At 51.2% G+C, this 15,476-nt stretch overlaps 1 protein-coding gene across 1 annotated transcript in view; it reads right to left on the reverse strand.

Moving 5' to 3' along the window:
* Window positions 1–10,999, reverse strand: part of LOC131568790 (fibrillin-2-like) — a 70,052-nt gene extending 59,053 nt beyond the window's left edge. Inside the window, exons 1-4 of the mRNA XM_058820864.1 lie at window positions 10,845–10,999; window positions 3,528–3,610; window positions 2,239–2,337; window positions 85–180 (exon numbers count right to left, since the gene is read on the reverse strand). Coding sequence (XP_058676847.1) covers window positions 85–180; window positions 2,239–2,337; window positions 3,528–3,610; window positions 10,845–10,999 — 433 coding nt within the window. The remainder of the gene's footprint in view (window positions 1–84; window positions 181–2,238; window positions 2,338–3,527; window positions 3,611–10,844) is intronic.
* Window positions 11,000–15,476: the final 4,477 nt, after the last annotated feature.

Here is a 15,476-nt window from a genome sequence, read left to right on the forward strand (position 1 = left end):
GACCTGTTCCCATTCCCAATCCCATTCCCATTCCCAATCCCATCCCCATTCCCATTCCCACCCCAATCCCATCCCCACACTCACGCTGCCCGCAGTAGGTGCCCGTGAATCCCTTCTGGCACAGGCAGGACTCCTCGGAGCAGCTGCCCCCGTTCATGCAGCGCACGCTGCAGCTCTGCACTGGGGACAGGACAGGGACAGGGTCACCCTGGGAATCCCTTCAGGGACAGGGGACACTGCCCTGGGCTGGGAGGGGCTCCCCGGGTCAGGGATCCAGCTCCTGACCCCAGACACCCCAACAATCCCATCCCAGAGGGTTTTCCAAAGGCTCCTGGAGCTGTGGCAGGCTGGGGATGTGCCCACTCCCTGAGCTCCATCCCAGCCTTTTGGTTTCCCCACAAACCAAAGCCATCCATCCTTTTACTTCCTTAAGGAATCCACCCCAACCAAACCTTTCCCAGCTTTGTCCTTCCTGCAAAGGAGGCCGTGGATAATTCCCTTGTTTTTGACACAACCCTGTCATAATCTTTTCTGTCAGGATTTTACACTTGGCCAATATTTTCCCACCCTTTTTTATCTCTGTTTTCTATTATTGCTCCATTTTCAATCCTTTTCACACTTTGGGCTGTCTAATCTTCCAAATTCCTCCCTCCCAAAGCCCTCTGAGGAGTTTGGGGGGGATGGAATTTCCTTGGTGGAGGAAAATCATCAACTTTAAGATATTTCTCCTGCTTTTGCAAACAGAACGTGGCCTCCTTGACAAGATCCAGTTACTGGGAGAGGTTTTTTTTAAAAGGAATTTGGAAAGAAAAGCACGAATCGTCCATTCTTCCATGTGAGAGCTCAGCTTTCCCACAGGATTATGACCCACTGGATGTGACTGAGGCACTGCAGGAAAACAATAGCAATAAATAAATTGGGAAGAGTTTTATCCTTGCTGTGGAGGACACCGAGTGTTGGCTTTAACTGTTTCCTCACTGCCTGGTGAAGGAATTTGGGATTTAAGCAGCCCAAAGAGGGATTTAGGTGTGAAAGGGCCCGAGGTCGGAGGAAATAATGTGAAAAGTGGATTTCACACAAGAAACCCCACACATCATGTGAAAAGTGGATTTCACACAAAAAACACCACACATCATGTGAAAAGTGGATTTCACACAAAAACCCCACAGCTCTGGGGGAGGAGGGGATGGAATCTGGCAGCTCCCAGTGGATTTATGGCATGGAGGCTCCTCCAACCCCAATTCCAGGCTGGGAAGAGCTGGGGCCAAGCTCCTGCCAACTTTGGCCTCTGCTGGAACCCCCTGGGCATCTGGAATGCAGAAGAACATCTTCCAACCAGGAATTGCAAGGCTTTGGCAGGATTTGCCAGGGTGGCAGAGGCCAAAGTTGTAGGAAAAGGAGGATGACAGGAAAAGGAGGAATGACAGGGAAAAGGAGGGATGACAGCTCATCCTCGTTAACTTTTCCCATTATTGAATTGGATTTGTCCTACAAATTATTGGAAGGGATCAGTGGCTCTGCCAGGGATCAGCTGTGGGGTTTTTGTCTCTACTCACTCACTACTCCACCTAAACACCCTTCAGAGCACTCCTAAACCATCCTTACTCTCTGGAGTAGGACACCAAGCAGGAAACTCCGCTCTTTGTTATTCCAGAGGAGGCAGGGTGGCTTTCCCTGCCTCTGGAACGCACAATTTGTCTGTTTTTGCACGGAATGCACAATTTGTCTGTTTTTGCAGAGAATTCCAGCCCCCAACAGCGAACTGCAGATTGCAGAGGAGGCCTCCCCTGTCCCGGGAATGCCAGGGCCGTGCCCAGATGGATGCAGGGCTCCCAGGGCTCCAGGCATTCCTGGAATTCCTCCCTGATTGCTCCCACATGGACCCAGCCTCCAGCACCTTCCCCTCCCCAAGGGCTGCAGGCTCCGGGGATCTGGAGCAAATCCCAGAAATTTCCTTCTCCCAAACACCCCCTGACTGAGCCTTTGAGGGGTCTCTTTATCTCTGCAGCTGGGCACTGATGGGAAATCAATCTTTGGGATGTCCCTCTCCATCTGAGACCTCAAAAGGCTCCAAAATCCCATTTATTTCTGCAGGGAAAGCACCCCAAAGCACAGAATATATCGTGAAAGGTGGAACATTGGGTGGGCTCTGCCCAGGTCAGGGTGGGGCAGCAGGGATTGGATTCCTTTGCCCTCTGGCAGAGCAGGGAATGAGGATGGGCAGGAGAATTCCCTCACCTCCAGCTGAGCCACAGTTGGGGGAGAGCTGTCCATTGGAGCAGGTGCACATGTTGGGCCGGGAGCAGAATCCATCCCCACAGGAATTCCTGCAGATTGCTGGGGGCACACAAGGACATGGATCACACCCTGGCAATGCCCAGAGCTGGTTCTGCCCCTGGGACCATCCCTTGGCAATTCCCAGAGCTGTTTTTGGCCCTGGATTCATCCCTCAGGTGAGGAATCACCCAAGGAGGGGCTGGGGCACCTCTGTGGGCACAGCAGGAGTGGGAAATGAAATGAAATGAAATCCAATCCCATTCCATCCCATCTTTATCCCACAGAAATGCAGGACATCACCAATTCATGGATTCTCCAGCTCAGACAGGAAGGAAAAACTCCCAATGCAGGTGAGATTTACCTCAATCACCCTACCAACTCCCAATGCAGGTGAGATTTATCTGAATCATCCTCCCAATTCCCAATCCAGGTGAGATTTACCTCAGTCACCCTCCAAACTCCCAATCCAGGTGAGATTTACCTCAATCACCCTCCCAACTCCCAATCCAGGTGAGATTTATCTGAATCATCCTCCCAATTCCCAATCCAGGTGAGATTTACCTCAGTCACCCTCCAAACTCCCAATCCAGGTGAGATTTATCTGAATCATCCTCCCAATTCCCAATCCAGGTGAGATTTACCTCAGTCACCCTCCAAACTCCCAATCCAGGTGAGATTTACCTCAATCACCCTCCCAACTCCCAATCCAGGTGAGATTTATCTGAATCATCCTCCCAACTCCCAATCCAGGTGAGATTTATCTCCATCATCCTCCCAATTCCCAATCCAGGTGAGATTTACCTCAATCACCCTCCCAATTCCCAATCCAAATGAGATTTATCTCACCCTCCCCGTGGCCCCTTAAAATGCAAATTCCTGCTGGGCAACACCTCTGGTGACACCAGGTTTGCAGTGTCCCCATCAATTAATGGAATTATTAATGGAATTAATGATTAATGGAATTAATGATTAATGGAATTAATGATTAATGGAATTATTAATTCCATTAATCATCAGTCATTTCCTCGGGAGCCTCCAGTTCCCACAGCACTGCCAGGGGACACAGTGACACTCGAGGAGAGGATTAAAATCTGAATTCAGTAACTGGGACCAACTGGGTTTAACTGGGAGCGGCAGAGCTGGGAATTCCCAGGAGTTGGGGGTTCCTTGCCCAGGGCTGGGAGCAGGGAAATCCCTGGATCAGGTGGATCAGGTGGCTGAAATGGAGGCAGGGACAGGGGGATACTCACGGACAATGCACTGGTTCCCTCCAGGCAGAGTTTTCCAGCCAGGACAGCAGTAGGAGTGGAACCTCGAGCCGCAGACGTTCGGGCTGAAAAATCAAACACAGTTTGGGGTTTTTCAGTGGCTTTTGGATAAATCCAGGCTCGGCAGGAAGAGCTCCCTGAGGGACGTTTCCCTCCGTTCCCTCCTGTTTGTAATTTTGGGATGTTTTGGTCAAAATCAGTGGAGGAGGAGGAGGATGAGGCATCAACCCCATGGACTGAGGGAGAAGGGATGGACAAAGTGGATTCATCCAATGGGATGGATAAAGTGGAGTATTTTTAATTAGGGGACAGACTCAACCTCTTTCCCAAAGGGATTCACCCCAGGATTTCACGCAGGCAGATGGAGGTTGAAACCCAAAAATGCCAATTGTTCCTCCCAAAGTGAACCTTGCTGAGCATCTGCTAAAAATTAGCAGAGTTTCAAAATAAACCATGGGGAGAACCCACTCTGGACGGGCTGGGATTGATGATGGCCCAGCAATGACCCAGGGGGAGAAGGGAATGAGATCCCAAGGCAAAAACGCCAGAAGGACAACGCTGGTTTGTGAGGGGGAAAAAAAAATAAAATATCACCTTCAGCAAATTTGGGATAAAATTAGAGTTATCAGCAGCTTGCTCAGAGCTGGGATCCCTCAGTTCCATCAGAAAGGTCAGGATAAAAGGGACGTCTTAAAATCGTGGAATTACAGAATGGTTTGGGATGGAAGGACCTGAAAACTCCTGAAATTCCAGCCCTGCCAGGGACAGGGACCCTTCCACTGTCCCAGGCTGCTCCAAGCCCACCCAACCTGGCCTTGGACACTGCCAGGGATGAGGACATAATTTAAAAAAAAATAAAATAATTTTTTAAATTAAATTTTAAAATCCAAAGGGTTTTTTTTTTCCCTCTCAGCTCTGCCTCCTTGGGGCTCTTCCCAGAGCTGGCAAAGCCCTGGAGCGTTTTTTGTTTTTTCCATGGCTGGCTCGTCCCTTCTCACCTTCCGTGCCTCTAAAAGGGCTCATTAGCTAATGAGAATTATGCAAATGAGGGGAATGTGACCCGAAGAAGGAAGGACAGAGGGAAAACAAACGCTCGGCATCGCCTTTGTGCTTCTTAAACAAACGCCGGGATTAGCGATTAACAGGGAGGGAGCAGCGGGAATTTCAGTGTGGGGGAAAAGAGGCAAAAAAGAGGGAAAACGGGGAAAAAAGAGGAAAATATATGAATAAAAGAGGAAAAAAGAGGAAAAAGGAAAAAGAGGGGGGGGGAAAGAAAAAGGAGGAAAAGGAGAGGGAAAAAGAGAGGGAAAAAAAGAAGAAAAAAGAGAGAGGAAGAGGAAAAGGAGAGGGGAAAAATAGAAAAAGAAAGGGAGGAAAAAAAGAGGGGAAAAGAGGAAAATATATGAATAAAAGAGGAAAAAGAGAGGAAAAATATAAAAAGGAGGAAAAAAGAAAAAGAGGAAAAAAAGAGGAAAAAGACAGGGAAAAAAAGAAGGAAAAAGAGGGGAGAAAAGAGGAAAAGGAGAGGGGAAAAAATTAGGAAAAAAAAGAGGGAAAAAGAGAGGAAGAAAAAGAGGAGAAAAAAGAGAAAAAGCCCTCTGGAACAGAGCCCTGGGCTGGGAAATGCTGGATGGGAACCCCATCAGCCAATTCCCAACTTTTTCACCTTTTTTTTTTAAAAATTACCATTGACTCCAGGTTCTCCCAACCTTCCAGAGCCACCTTTTGCTTCGCCAGTGACAATTTACCTAATCCCAGGTTAACGAGGATTTTCAGCGCTGAAAGAAGGGGTGTCTGTTCTCCATGGAAAAGCTTCTTTAAGGAAGAGATGGGAAAGGTTTTTTTTGGGGGGATTATTTCCGACCCCCCTGCCCCGCAGCCTTTTTCTCATTGTGAAACTCAGGCGGAATGGATGTGGATGAGTTCAGCCTGCGGTTTTCCAGGGACAATGAACGATCCCACCTCTCCAATGCGGACGTTCAGGGTTTCGCTCCGCGCCCGGATTTTTTGCTGCGCCCTTGGGATCGGCTCTGACAATGGCTGGGGACAGCTCTGGCCTTGCTGGCATCGCAGGGGGCAATCTCTGGTGCCAGATGCCAGGGTGGGTTTGGGAATGCAGCTCGTTTTTCACCCCGAGGGATTTGGGATTGTGTCAGAGCAGATCCCGAACAAAGCTTTGGGGTCCTGGGGTGGGTTTGCGTCCCGCTCTGCACTGACCAGGAAATGCTGACGGGGGGGTTTATTTCAGAGAATTCTCACTTTGAGGAGTCCTCTGCTCATTCCCCCAGGCCTGGTTGTGTTTGATGAGGAATTTGCAGCGGAAAAAATTCCAGAATTCCCCCTGGGAAAATCAGACCTGCCCCTGTTCAATGGGACAAGGTGCTGCAAATTCCTCCCACCTGGAACCCATCCCTGCTTCTCCAAAGCAGCTCCTGAGGGCTTTAGGAATGGGTTCAAGCCCCAACAATTCCAATTATTTTTGGTTCCAAGAGCTGGTGTTCAGAGGTGAGAGGTGCTGAATGTCTGCACCACAAGGGAAAGCCACAAAGCTCAGAACTTCCAGCAGAAATCTGGGTGTGTGACACTGCCAGCGCAGAAATATTCCAAACTCAGCACATAGAAACACGGGATCATAAAATCCCAGACTGGTTTGGGCTGGAAGGGCCTTAAATAAACCTCATCCAAATCCAGGGCAGGGACATTTCCCACTGTCCCAGGGTGCTCCAACCCAGCCTTGGGCCCTTCCAGGGATGGAGCAGCCACAGCTGCCCTGGGAATTCTGCTCCAGGGCCTCACCTCTGGGAGGTGGAATTAATATTTTTAATATTTTAAATTATTCTTACTCGGTTTCATCAAAGGGATGAAGGAAAGCAGAAGGAAAGTCGTGCAAAGGCTGTGCAGGGTTTGGGTTGCAGCTGCTCTGGGTTCAAGCCCAATAATCCTGATTATTTTCTATTTTATGTTTTTATGTTATTAAAATCTTGTTAAACGCCTTTGCTTTGTCCATAAGAGCATTTTTCCCCCTTTATTGGGTTCTTCCCACATCTCCTCTGAGTGATGGCAGGAAAATCTCCCTTCTTGGTGCACGTTTAATTCAACCCCCACAGACCAGCAAGGAACCTTTCCCTCTGAAAAAAAGACTAAAAATCCAACAGATTTCCAGGAACTACTTCACACTTTCATTTGGAACGCAGCACTACCAACCCTTCCATTTTATTATTTTTTTTTCCTTCTCCCTCCTTAAACTCTGAAATAAATCACAACTTCAAATGCAGCCCTTAAAACCTCCAGACAAAACCCATACAACCCCTGGCTCCCCCGCCAGATATCCCTCTGCCATTCCAATGTTCTCCCTGCCAAAAACAAGAGGAGCCCAGCCACGGCCGGGAGGGCCAAGATCAACCATTTCACAACGTAAATCAGGGCCCAGAGGAGAAGTGAGGAACAAAAGCCTCGAGTCAGAGGTTTCCAAGCGCTGCCTTCACGTTGGTGCTGGTGTTGTCCGTAGTATCCCGGCCCTGGCACGGGGAACGAGGCTGGGACGTGGAGCTGGGAGCAGGAATGTGCTCCAGAGCTGCCTGGATCACAGGGGCAGGACTCCAGCTGCACCTTTCCTCGGGGAGATCTGCGGCTCTTTTTGGTAATTTGGGGTTTTTGAAGGGTTTTAATCGTTGCTTTTCCAACCCCGCAGTGAGGGGTTCTGGCTGCCTGAAACCCAGGATTGAGTTTAAAATTGGGAAATTTCAGCTTCTGGTGGCTCTTAGGAGCACCTTGGCTCAGAGAATCAGGGAATTGTTGAGGCTGGAAAAGACTCTGAGGTGCTCACCATGTCCCCAGGTGCCACCTCCGCGTGGCTTTGAAACCTTTCCATCCCTAAAATCCCGGTGGAACCGCGGGGTCAGGGCTGGACTGGGGTGCAAATCCTGCTGGAAACCCCCTGTGCCCCTCTCTGGGGACACTCAGAGGTGCTGGGGCTCCATCCTTGGCCTTTAGCATCACCCCTGAGTCAGCTCCAGGCCCGTTTGTGTCCCCTGGCCCCAAATCCCAACCCTGGGTTTCCCTCTCCATTGCATCCAAGCTCAAGGAGATTTTGGAGAACCCCTGAGCTCCTGTTCTTCATCTCCAGAACTTCCCTGTCCATCCACCAATGGAAAATCCAAGCTCAGGGAAGTTTTAGAGAACCTCTGAGCTCCTGTTCTGCATCTCCAGCATTTCCTTGTCCATCCCCAGTGGGAAATGAGGAGGTGTCAGCAATCAGCTGGAAGCTGCTTCCTTTTGCCCACAATTAATTTGGTGCCACAAACTCCTCTCCCATCATCTCTCCCCATCCATCTTCTCACTTGCAGGGCCCAGCTGGTAATTAACGGTAATTAATGGGCTTGAGCTAATGAGCTGCGGTTAAAGCCAGGCCTTTACCCCTCCTTGGACAGTGGCAATGGCAGTGCCAGCCCAGCCCTGCTCCCCTCTGTCCCACACAAACCCCTGGAAAGTGCCCAAGAGTTCATTAAAGCAATAATAAAGCAATAATAAAGCAATAATAAAGCAATAATCCCGTCCCAGGCCTTGCCTCAGAACGGGATTTGTCAGGGCTGGGCCCTTCAGGAGAGGCTCATTTGAAATTGTCTCTCCTCTAATGGGTTTAAGGCCGGATTAAAGCCGGGCCTGGGCTGGGATTTATTGCTCCCCATGCCTTTATTAATTGTTATTTGGGGAAGCAGGGCTGGGATAAGAGCCTTGTTTATTCTGCATTTAATCCTCTCTTTGCATTTATTTCATGCTTTTCCCTTTGCTGAAGGAGGCTGGGATGGGAATGAGCCCTAAATAAATATAATTGCAGCAGAAACAGCCCCACTCTTTGGCCTGAGCCTCTTCCCAAAGCCTCTCAAGGGCCCTGGAGCAGGGACAGCTCTGTTGGCCACCTGGAGCCACTGGGAGCAGCTCCTCCCTCCCACCCCATGGATATGATGGATTCTGGATGATCTCTGAGGCCCTTCCAAGCCAAACCACTCTGGGATTCTGCAAAACCCACAGGAAGCGGTCTGTGCCACTTGCGGGTGATGTTTAAGAGAAACTGAACCAATGTTTGGGTGTTTTTATCTCCCAGAGATTAAAAAAACTCCCTAAAAAAATCACCCGAGTCCCATTTTCCTCTCTGAACTTCTGGTGGGGTTCTGTTTTCTCGTCCCGTTTGGGAAACAACAGAATTTGGAGATGGAGGGGGAAAAGGAGGCACAGACAAAGATAAATCCCAGGAGAATCAGGGCTGGAAAACACCTCAGAGATCATCCCAACCATTAACCCAGCAGGGAAGGGCAAAATGCTCAAAGGAAAGGGCAAAATCCCCAAAGGGAAGGAAAAAATCCAAATTTTGTCAGGGTCGGTGACCGTCCCTGGAGCCCTTGGATGTGTCCATCCCTCACCAGTTTTTTGGAAAGGAAAACATGGATAAAATGCTCCAGGAACGTCAGGGAAACGTTGTAAAAGACTTTGGGAGCTGGAATAAAACGTGTGGGAAGGGAAAACTCCGATTAACTTGCGTTGGGGAATGAAATTCTTTCAGGGGACAAACGAAGCAGAGCTGCACCAGCCCAGGAGCCCTGGGAAGGTTTTCCCATGGGAGAACAGCCCTGCCCTGCTCCACCCTCAAATCCAACAGCAAATCCTCCACCTTTGTCCATTTTCCTCCATCCAGACCCAACATCCACAATTTTGGACCCTCAGGTGGTGCCCAGGGAATCTCCAGCTCAGCTGGGCTTTAATCCCAGCTCTGGAATCCCAAATTCCTCCCTGCAAGCCCCGAGCCCAGGCTGGAGCTGGTTTTTTATCTCCCTGAAAGGGAAAGCTGGGAAGGCAAAGCCACAGCAAATATTTGCAGTGGTGACCCGAGCTGCTAAATGGACACCAGGGATAAATGGGATTAAACGTTCGCTGGGTGGCTTTGGGGAAGAGATAATTCCACAAAACACAGTTGTCGAGGTCACCCACGTGCCCACAGGGTGGAACAAACCCAGATTTAAGATTTAAGCAGCTGAGCCAACCTTTATTGACATTTCCCCCTTGGTTCATTCACTGTGAGGGAAGCAAACCTGGAATTGGGACTGATCTGCTTTTCCCAAAGGAAATCCCACAGCAGCACAGGAGCCCGAGGCCTCCAAGCAGCAAAAGCCAGGCCAGGGAAGATCCCAGAACGACAAAACTGGGAAACAACTGCTGAGACCATCAGGTCCAACCTCCCGACATTGATCCGTAACTAAACTTCCCAGAATTGTTTCAAGGATTCGCTTCCATGAAGGCTGGAATTCCAGGAGGAGACGCTTCAATCCCCAAAGGCTGGAATTCCAGGAGATCCTTCCATCCCCAAAGGCTGGAATTCCAGGAGGAGATGCCTCCACCCCCAAAGGTTGGAATTCCAGGAGGAGATCCCTCTATCTGGACAGGCTGGAATTCCAGGAGGAGATTCCTCCATCCCCAGAGTCTGGAATTCCAAGAGGAGATTCCTCCATCCCCAGAGTCTGGAATTCCAAGAGGAGATTCCTCCATCCCCAGAGTCTGGAATTCCAAGAGGAGATTCCTCCATCTCCACAGGCTGGAATTCCAGGAGGAGATCCCTCTATCCCCCATTGTCTGGAATTCCAGGAGTTGATGCCTCCATCCCCAAAGGGGATGCCAAAAGGAGCTCAGAGACCCCAAAGGGAGCTCAGTGATGCCAAAAGGAGATCAGTGATGCCAAAGGGAGCTCAGTGTCCCCAAGGGGAGCTCAGTGATGCCAAAGGGAGCTCAGAGACCCCAAAGGGAGCTCAGTGATGCCAAAGGGAGCTCAGAGATCCCAAAGGGAGCTCAGTGTCCCCAAAGGGAGCTCAGAGACCCCAAAGGGAGCTCAGTGTCCCCAAAGGGAGCTCAGAGACCCCAAGGGGAGCTCAGAGACCCCAAGGGGAGCTCAGTGATGCCAAAGGGAGCTCAGTGACCCCAAAGGGAGCTCAGTGTCCCCAAAAGGAGCTCAGTGACCCCAAAGGAAGCTCAGTGATGCCAAAGGGAGCTCAGAGATCCCAAAGGGAGCTCAGTGTCCCCAAAGGGAGCTCAGAGACCCCAAAGGGAGCTCAGTGTCCCCAAAAGGAGCTCAGTGACCCCAAAAGCAGCTCAGAGACCCCAAAAGGAGCTCAGTGCCCAGCACTGCTCCCACGGGATCCCCCCAGATCCAGCTCCTCCTTCCCGAGCTCAGGGAATTGGCGACCCTGCCAGCCCAGCTGTGCCACCCACCCGAAATCCGCTTCACCCGAGAGCCAAGAGCTCCAAACTCACCCTCGCAGCGAGTCCTGGCCCCTTCTCCTCACCCTGCTCGGGGGTCTGTCCTCGTAGGCCGTCAGTCTGTCCGTCTGCAGGTCCCCCTCGTACTGCGCCGCGGCCAGCAGGGCCCAGCAGCCCAGCAGGAGCCGGGCCAGCCACCGATCCCCCATGCCGGCCCCGCGTCCAGGAGCGCCCCGGGAGCTCTGTCCGGCCGCAGCCTCCCCGCTGCCCTCGCAGCACCAGGAGGAGCAGGAGGAGCAGGAGCAGGAGGAGGAGGAGGAGGAGGAGGATGGATTGTGGCAGCAGCCCCCGCGCGCCAAGGACCCGTCCTGGAGCTCCCTTGCTGGAAGGAAAAGAGATTTTTGGAGGGTTTTCTCGTTTTTGAGGTCCGCCTCAGCGTCCCCAGTGCCAGTCCCACCCCTGCCTTTCCCCAGATCTTCCTTTCCCAAGAGCTGGGGAGCAGGAGATGCCCAAGAGCTGTGGCTCTGCCCCACGCTGGTTTTGCTGATGGAGGAACAAAGAGCAGCCAAAGTCCTCCAAGGCAGGAGGAGAACGTCAAGAGAGAGCAGCTGCTGCTCGTGGGCCACCATCCCACAGCTCTGCTGTGCTCCAGGAGACGCCAGCTCATCCATGTCCTGGCATGGGGACAGTCCTGGCACGGCATTGATGCCCCCAGGGGTGTCCCCAGGGATGGGGTGGGTGATTTTGAGGGGATGAGGAGAAGGTAGAGGTGGCAAGGCTGGGATCAGGGGGCAGGAGATGAGGAATCCCAAGGGAAAGGCTCTAAAAGGGATCCCAGCCCATCCATGTCCTGGCATGGGGACAGCCCTGGCATGGCATCGATCCCCCCAAGGTGGCCCCAGGGATGGGGTGGGTGATTTCGGGGGGCTCAGGAGAAGGCAGGGGTGGCAAGGCTGGAATGAGATGAGGAATCCCAAGGGAAAGGCTCCAAAGGGGACCCCGACCCAAATCCCCCAGCTCTGCCCGTGGGGAGCCCATCCTTCCCCATCCTCCTGCTCCTGGGGGGCTGCTCTCACCTCGGCGCCCCCAAAATGCGGCGCTGCAGGGATGAGGAATCCTCCTGGAACAATCTGAGCTGCGAGAGGCCCCGGGTGGGGAAGGAGAGGCCCCCGAGCCACCCCTGACTGTCCCCCCTGCTCTCCCACTGCAGCTTGCCCAGCCTCGAGAACCAGCGCGGACAGGACACAAAATGTGGCTGAACCACAAAAAAAAAAAAAAAAAACAAAAAAAAAACAACCCAACAAACTAACAAAAAAACCCCACCAGAAAAAAAAAAAAAAAAAAAAATCCCAAACCTTAAAAATAATGGAAAAAATAATTAAAATGAATTCAAAGTTCAATTTCCCTCCCAGCGTCCCAGCTGGGAATGTCTCAGCTCTGGAGGGCAGGAATGTTTCAGGCTCTAAGGTTTCAAACGCAGGCAGTGAGGAGGGTGGGAAGGGGAAAGGAGACAAAGAAATGCCCTCCCTGCAGCCCCCCGAGCCTGGCTCTGCGCTTATCTCCAGCCACACAAAAGGCAGAGTGTTCCTTCCCCGTCCCGCAGCTCCCCAGGAAAGGGGCACATGGAAGGGAAAAGTGGCAAAAAAAATTTTTTTAAAAATTAAAAAAAAAATAAAATAATGAAAGAAAAAGGCACGAAAAGTTTCGCAGTGCAGCGATTTAAAGCGAAGGAATTCCAGCTGCATCCATTTCCCCGCGGGGGGATGAGGAGCCTGACAAATGATCGATACACGGGACATTCCCGGAGAGCTCACACAGGCATGGAAAAGTCATTTACAGCCGCCAGAGAGTCGCAGCTTCAATGGAATAAAAGCCTCCAAAAGTTCTCTTGCAGCGCTGAGAAACTCCAGCAAACCCCACTTGTGAGAAAGGCACTGAGAGAACCGAGCCCTAAAAATCAGATTTTAACCCGGCTGGGGAAGGAAGCAGGAAAACATTTCCAAGGCGAGGCTGCGAGTGTGAAATGAAATCAATTAAAAAACAGATACGCGAGACATAATCAGAGAGAGAAAAGAAAAGATAAAGAGAAATGAGCTGAGCTGCGGAAAGGGGTGAAATACCTGCGGGTCCTGGGGATGCGCCCTGAGCTCCTTTGTTCGGCGGAGGTGTGGGCAGGACAGACGGACAGGAGGAGCGCAGGGCTCGCTCCCGGGCAGGACAGACGGACAGGAGGAGTGCAGGGCTCGCTCCTGGGCAGGGCAGAAAAGGTGCAGCCCCAGCCGGGCCAGGGGGAGGGCCCGGGCGGTGGGAGTAGCTCAGCGCAGCATCCCGCAGCCAAAATCCTCCCAGGAGGGGCTGGGGGAGCGCTCGGCTCCGGGGGCTCTGCTTTAGGAGAGCTCCGAGCCCCAATTTCAGCTCCTGACAACGCCTTCGCTTCAAAGACAACCAGGGGTTAATTGGGGTTCAGTGGTAATTTCGGGGGGAGTGGTGGAAAAGTTTGGAGTGAAAGCGCTTTTATGGTTTTCCTGGTCTGAGTGTGAAACAATGAAGTGTGACTTGCCCGAAACATTGATTTTTGAAGGAATAGGTGACCCAGCCCAGGATTTTCACACCCAAAAGTTGCCTCGGCTCCAAAGGAGGAAAACCTTGGAGGTTAAGAAGCATTTTCTCAAAAGAAATAATTTTAAAAAGAAAAGCGTGATGCAGATGTTCAGTCTTCCTTCTGAGCAAGAGCGTTGTCAGTTGGGAGTTCAACTCCACTCTTTGGCTCTGTGAAAAACCAAAACAATAAAACCAAAAAAAACCCCAATTTTCCTCTGCCTCTTGCTGTAGGCTTCACGACCGATGGCTTTTCTTCAAACAGAACGAAATGCACATAGATCCTCTCTCTGCTCCGTGCCACTGCACACCCTCGGCTGTTCCCAGGGGTGCCAGCCCAGGATCCTCCGGGGAAAGCCCAAATCCGGCTGATTTCCAGCTCCAGGGCCCTCCGAGGAGCTCCTGCACCGAGCAGGGCCCAAAGGCAGAGCCAAGGATTGCCCAGGGTGACCCCGCATTGGTGCAGCCCTGAGCAGCACGGGGGCTGCAGCTGCATCCATCGGCTCCGTTCCCCGTTCCCAGCAGAGCTGAGCCCTTCTCCTCCGCTCCCCGTGAGCCCCTGGGCTCTCCTTTGTTCCCAGCCCTGCTCCCAGGCAGCCCCTGCCGGCTCCGGCTCCGGAGGGGTCAGGAGAGGCTCGGCCTAATTAACAGCAGCCTAATTAACAGCGGCCTTGCGGGATGCCTGGGGAAGGCAGAGCTGGGGATGGAGCTGGGCAGGGAGAGCAGCTCTGCCAGGAGAGAATCCCCAGTGCAATTCCCATTCCCACTGCAATTCCCATTCCCACTGCAATTCCTAATGGAGCTGGGCAGGGAGAGCAGCTCTGCCAGGAGAGAATTCCCAGTGCAATTCCCATTCCCACCCCAATTCCTATTCCCACTCCAATTCGTATTCCTATTCCCATTCCCACTCCAATTCCCATTCCCATTCCCATTCCCATTCCCACTCCAGTTCCTATTCCTATTCCCACTCCAATTCCTATTCTTATTCCCATTCCCATCCCCATCCCATTCTCACTCCTATTCCCATTCTCATTCCCATTCCCATTCTCATTCCACTTCCATTCCCATTCCCATTCCCATTCCCATTCCCATTCCACTCCCATTCCCATTCCCATTCCCATTCCCATTCCCATTCCCATTCCCATCCCCATTCCCATCCCCATTCCCATTCCCATTCCCATTCCCATTCCCATTCCCATCCCCATTCCCATCCCCATCCCCATCCCCATTCCCACTCCAATTCCCATTCCCATTCCCAGTCCTGCCCCCATTGCTTTTTAAATCCACCTGGCTTTTACCTGGAAAGGGCAGGACTGGAACATCCCATGGGGAAAAAGACCCAAAAATGACATTTTCCTCCTCCTGAAGGCATTAAACCCAGCTCAGGCTCAGCTCAAGGGGCTGTCACAAACTGCCCAGGAAGGGTTTCACTCCTTAATGAGTGAAGCACAGTGGAAGAATGCCTGTAATTAATTATTATTGTTATTAATTACATGCTCAGAACCTGCAGAGTAATTGAGTTTTCTGCTGCCCTGAGCAGAGTGAGAAATGAAGAGAAAGGAGGAGTCATTTAGGGGTGATTTGATGAATGTTTTAGCTTGACCTGAACACAGAATTTTATTTCAGATAACACAAATTCGGTTTCAAAAGGCTTTTAAATTAATTTTCAATTATTGTATTTATTCAAGCTTCTAAAATGTTGTTTGGAAAAGGAAAAAGCACAGGCTATAACATTACCATTAATGAAATCAAATATTTGCAGATGATTCATTATCTATCCAAACCATTTAACAAACCCAGAATGCATTTATGAGTTTTCCCCGTTTGGATTCAGGAATTTTTGCCCTGTCTCCTGTGCAAGCAGGTGGAATTTTGAGCAGTAAATAATGCAAGTGAGGGCAGAGAAAAAGATCCAATCTCCTCATTTTGGGGAGCTCCAGGTGGCACATGGAGGTGGGAAAATCCTGTGGGGAAATGGGATGAGATCCTCATTCATTAATGTCCTTGGAATCATGGAAATGCCCAGGGGAGGGGGCTTAAAGCTGCTTCAAAAGTCGTTAAATTCAACACTTTAATGCTCAGCAAACT

The sequence above is a fragment of the Ammospiza caudacuta genome, chromosome 28, assembly GCF_027887145.1.
Source record: "Ammospiza caudacuta isolate bAmmCau1 chromosome 28, bAmmCau1.pri, whole genome shotgun sequence".
NCBI classification, from domain to species: domain Eukaryota; kingdom Metazoa; phylum Chordata; class Aves; order Passeriformes; family Passerellidae; genus Ammospiza; species Ammospiza caudacuta.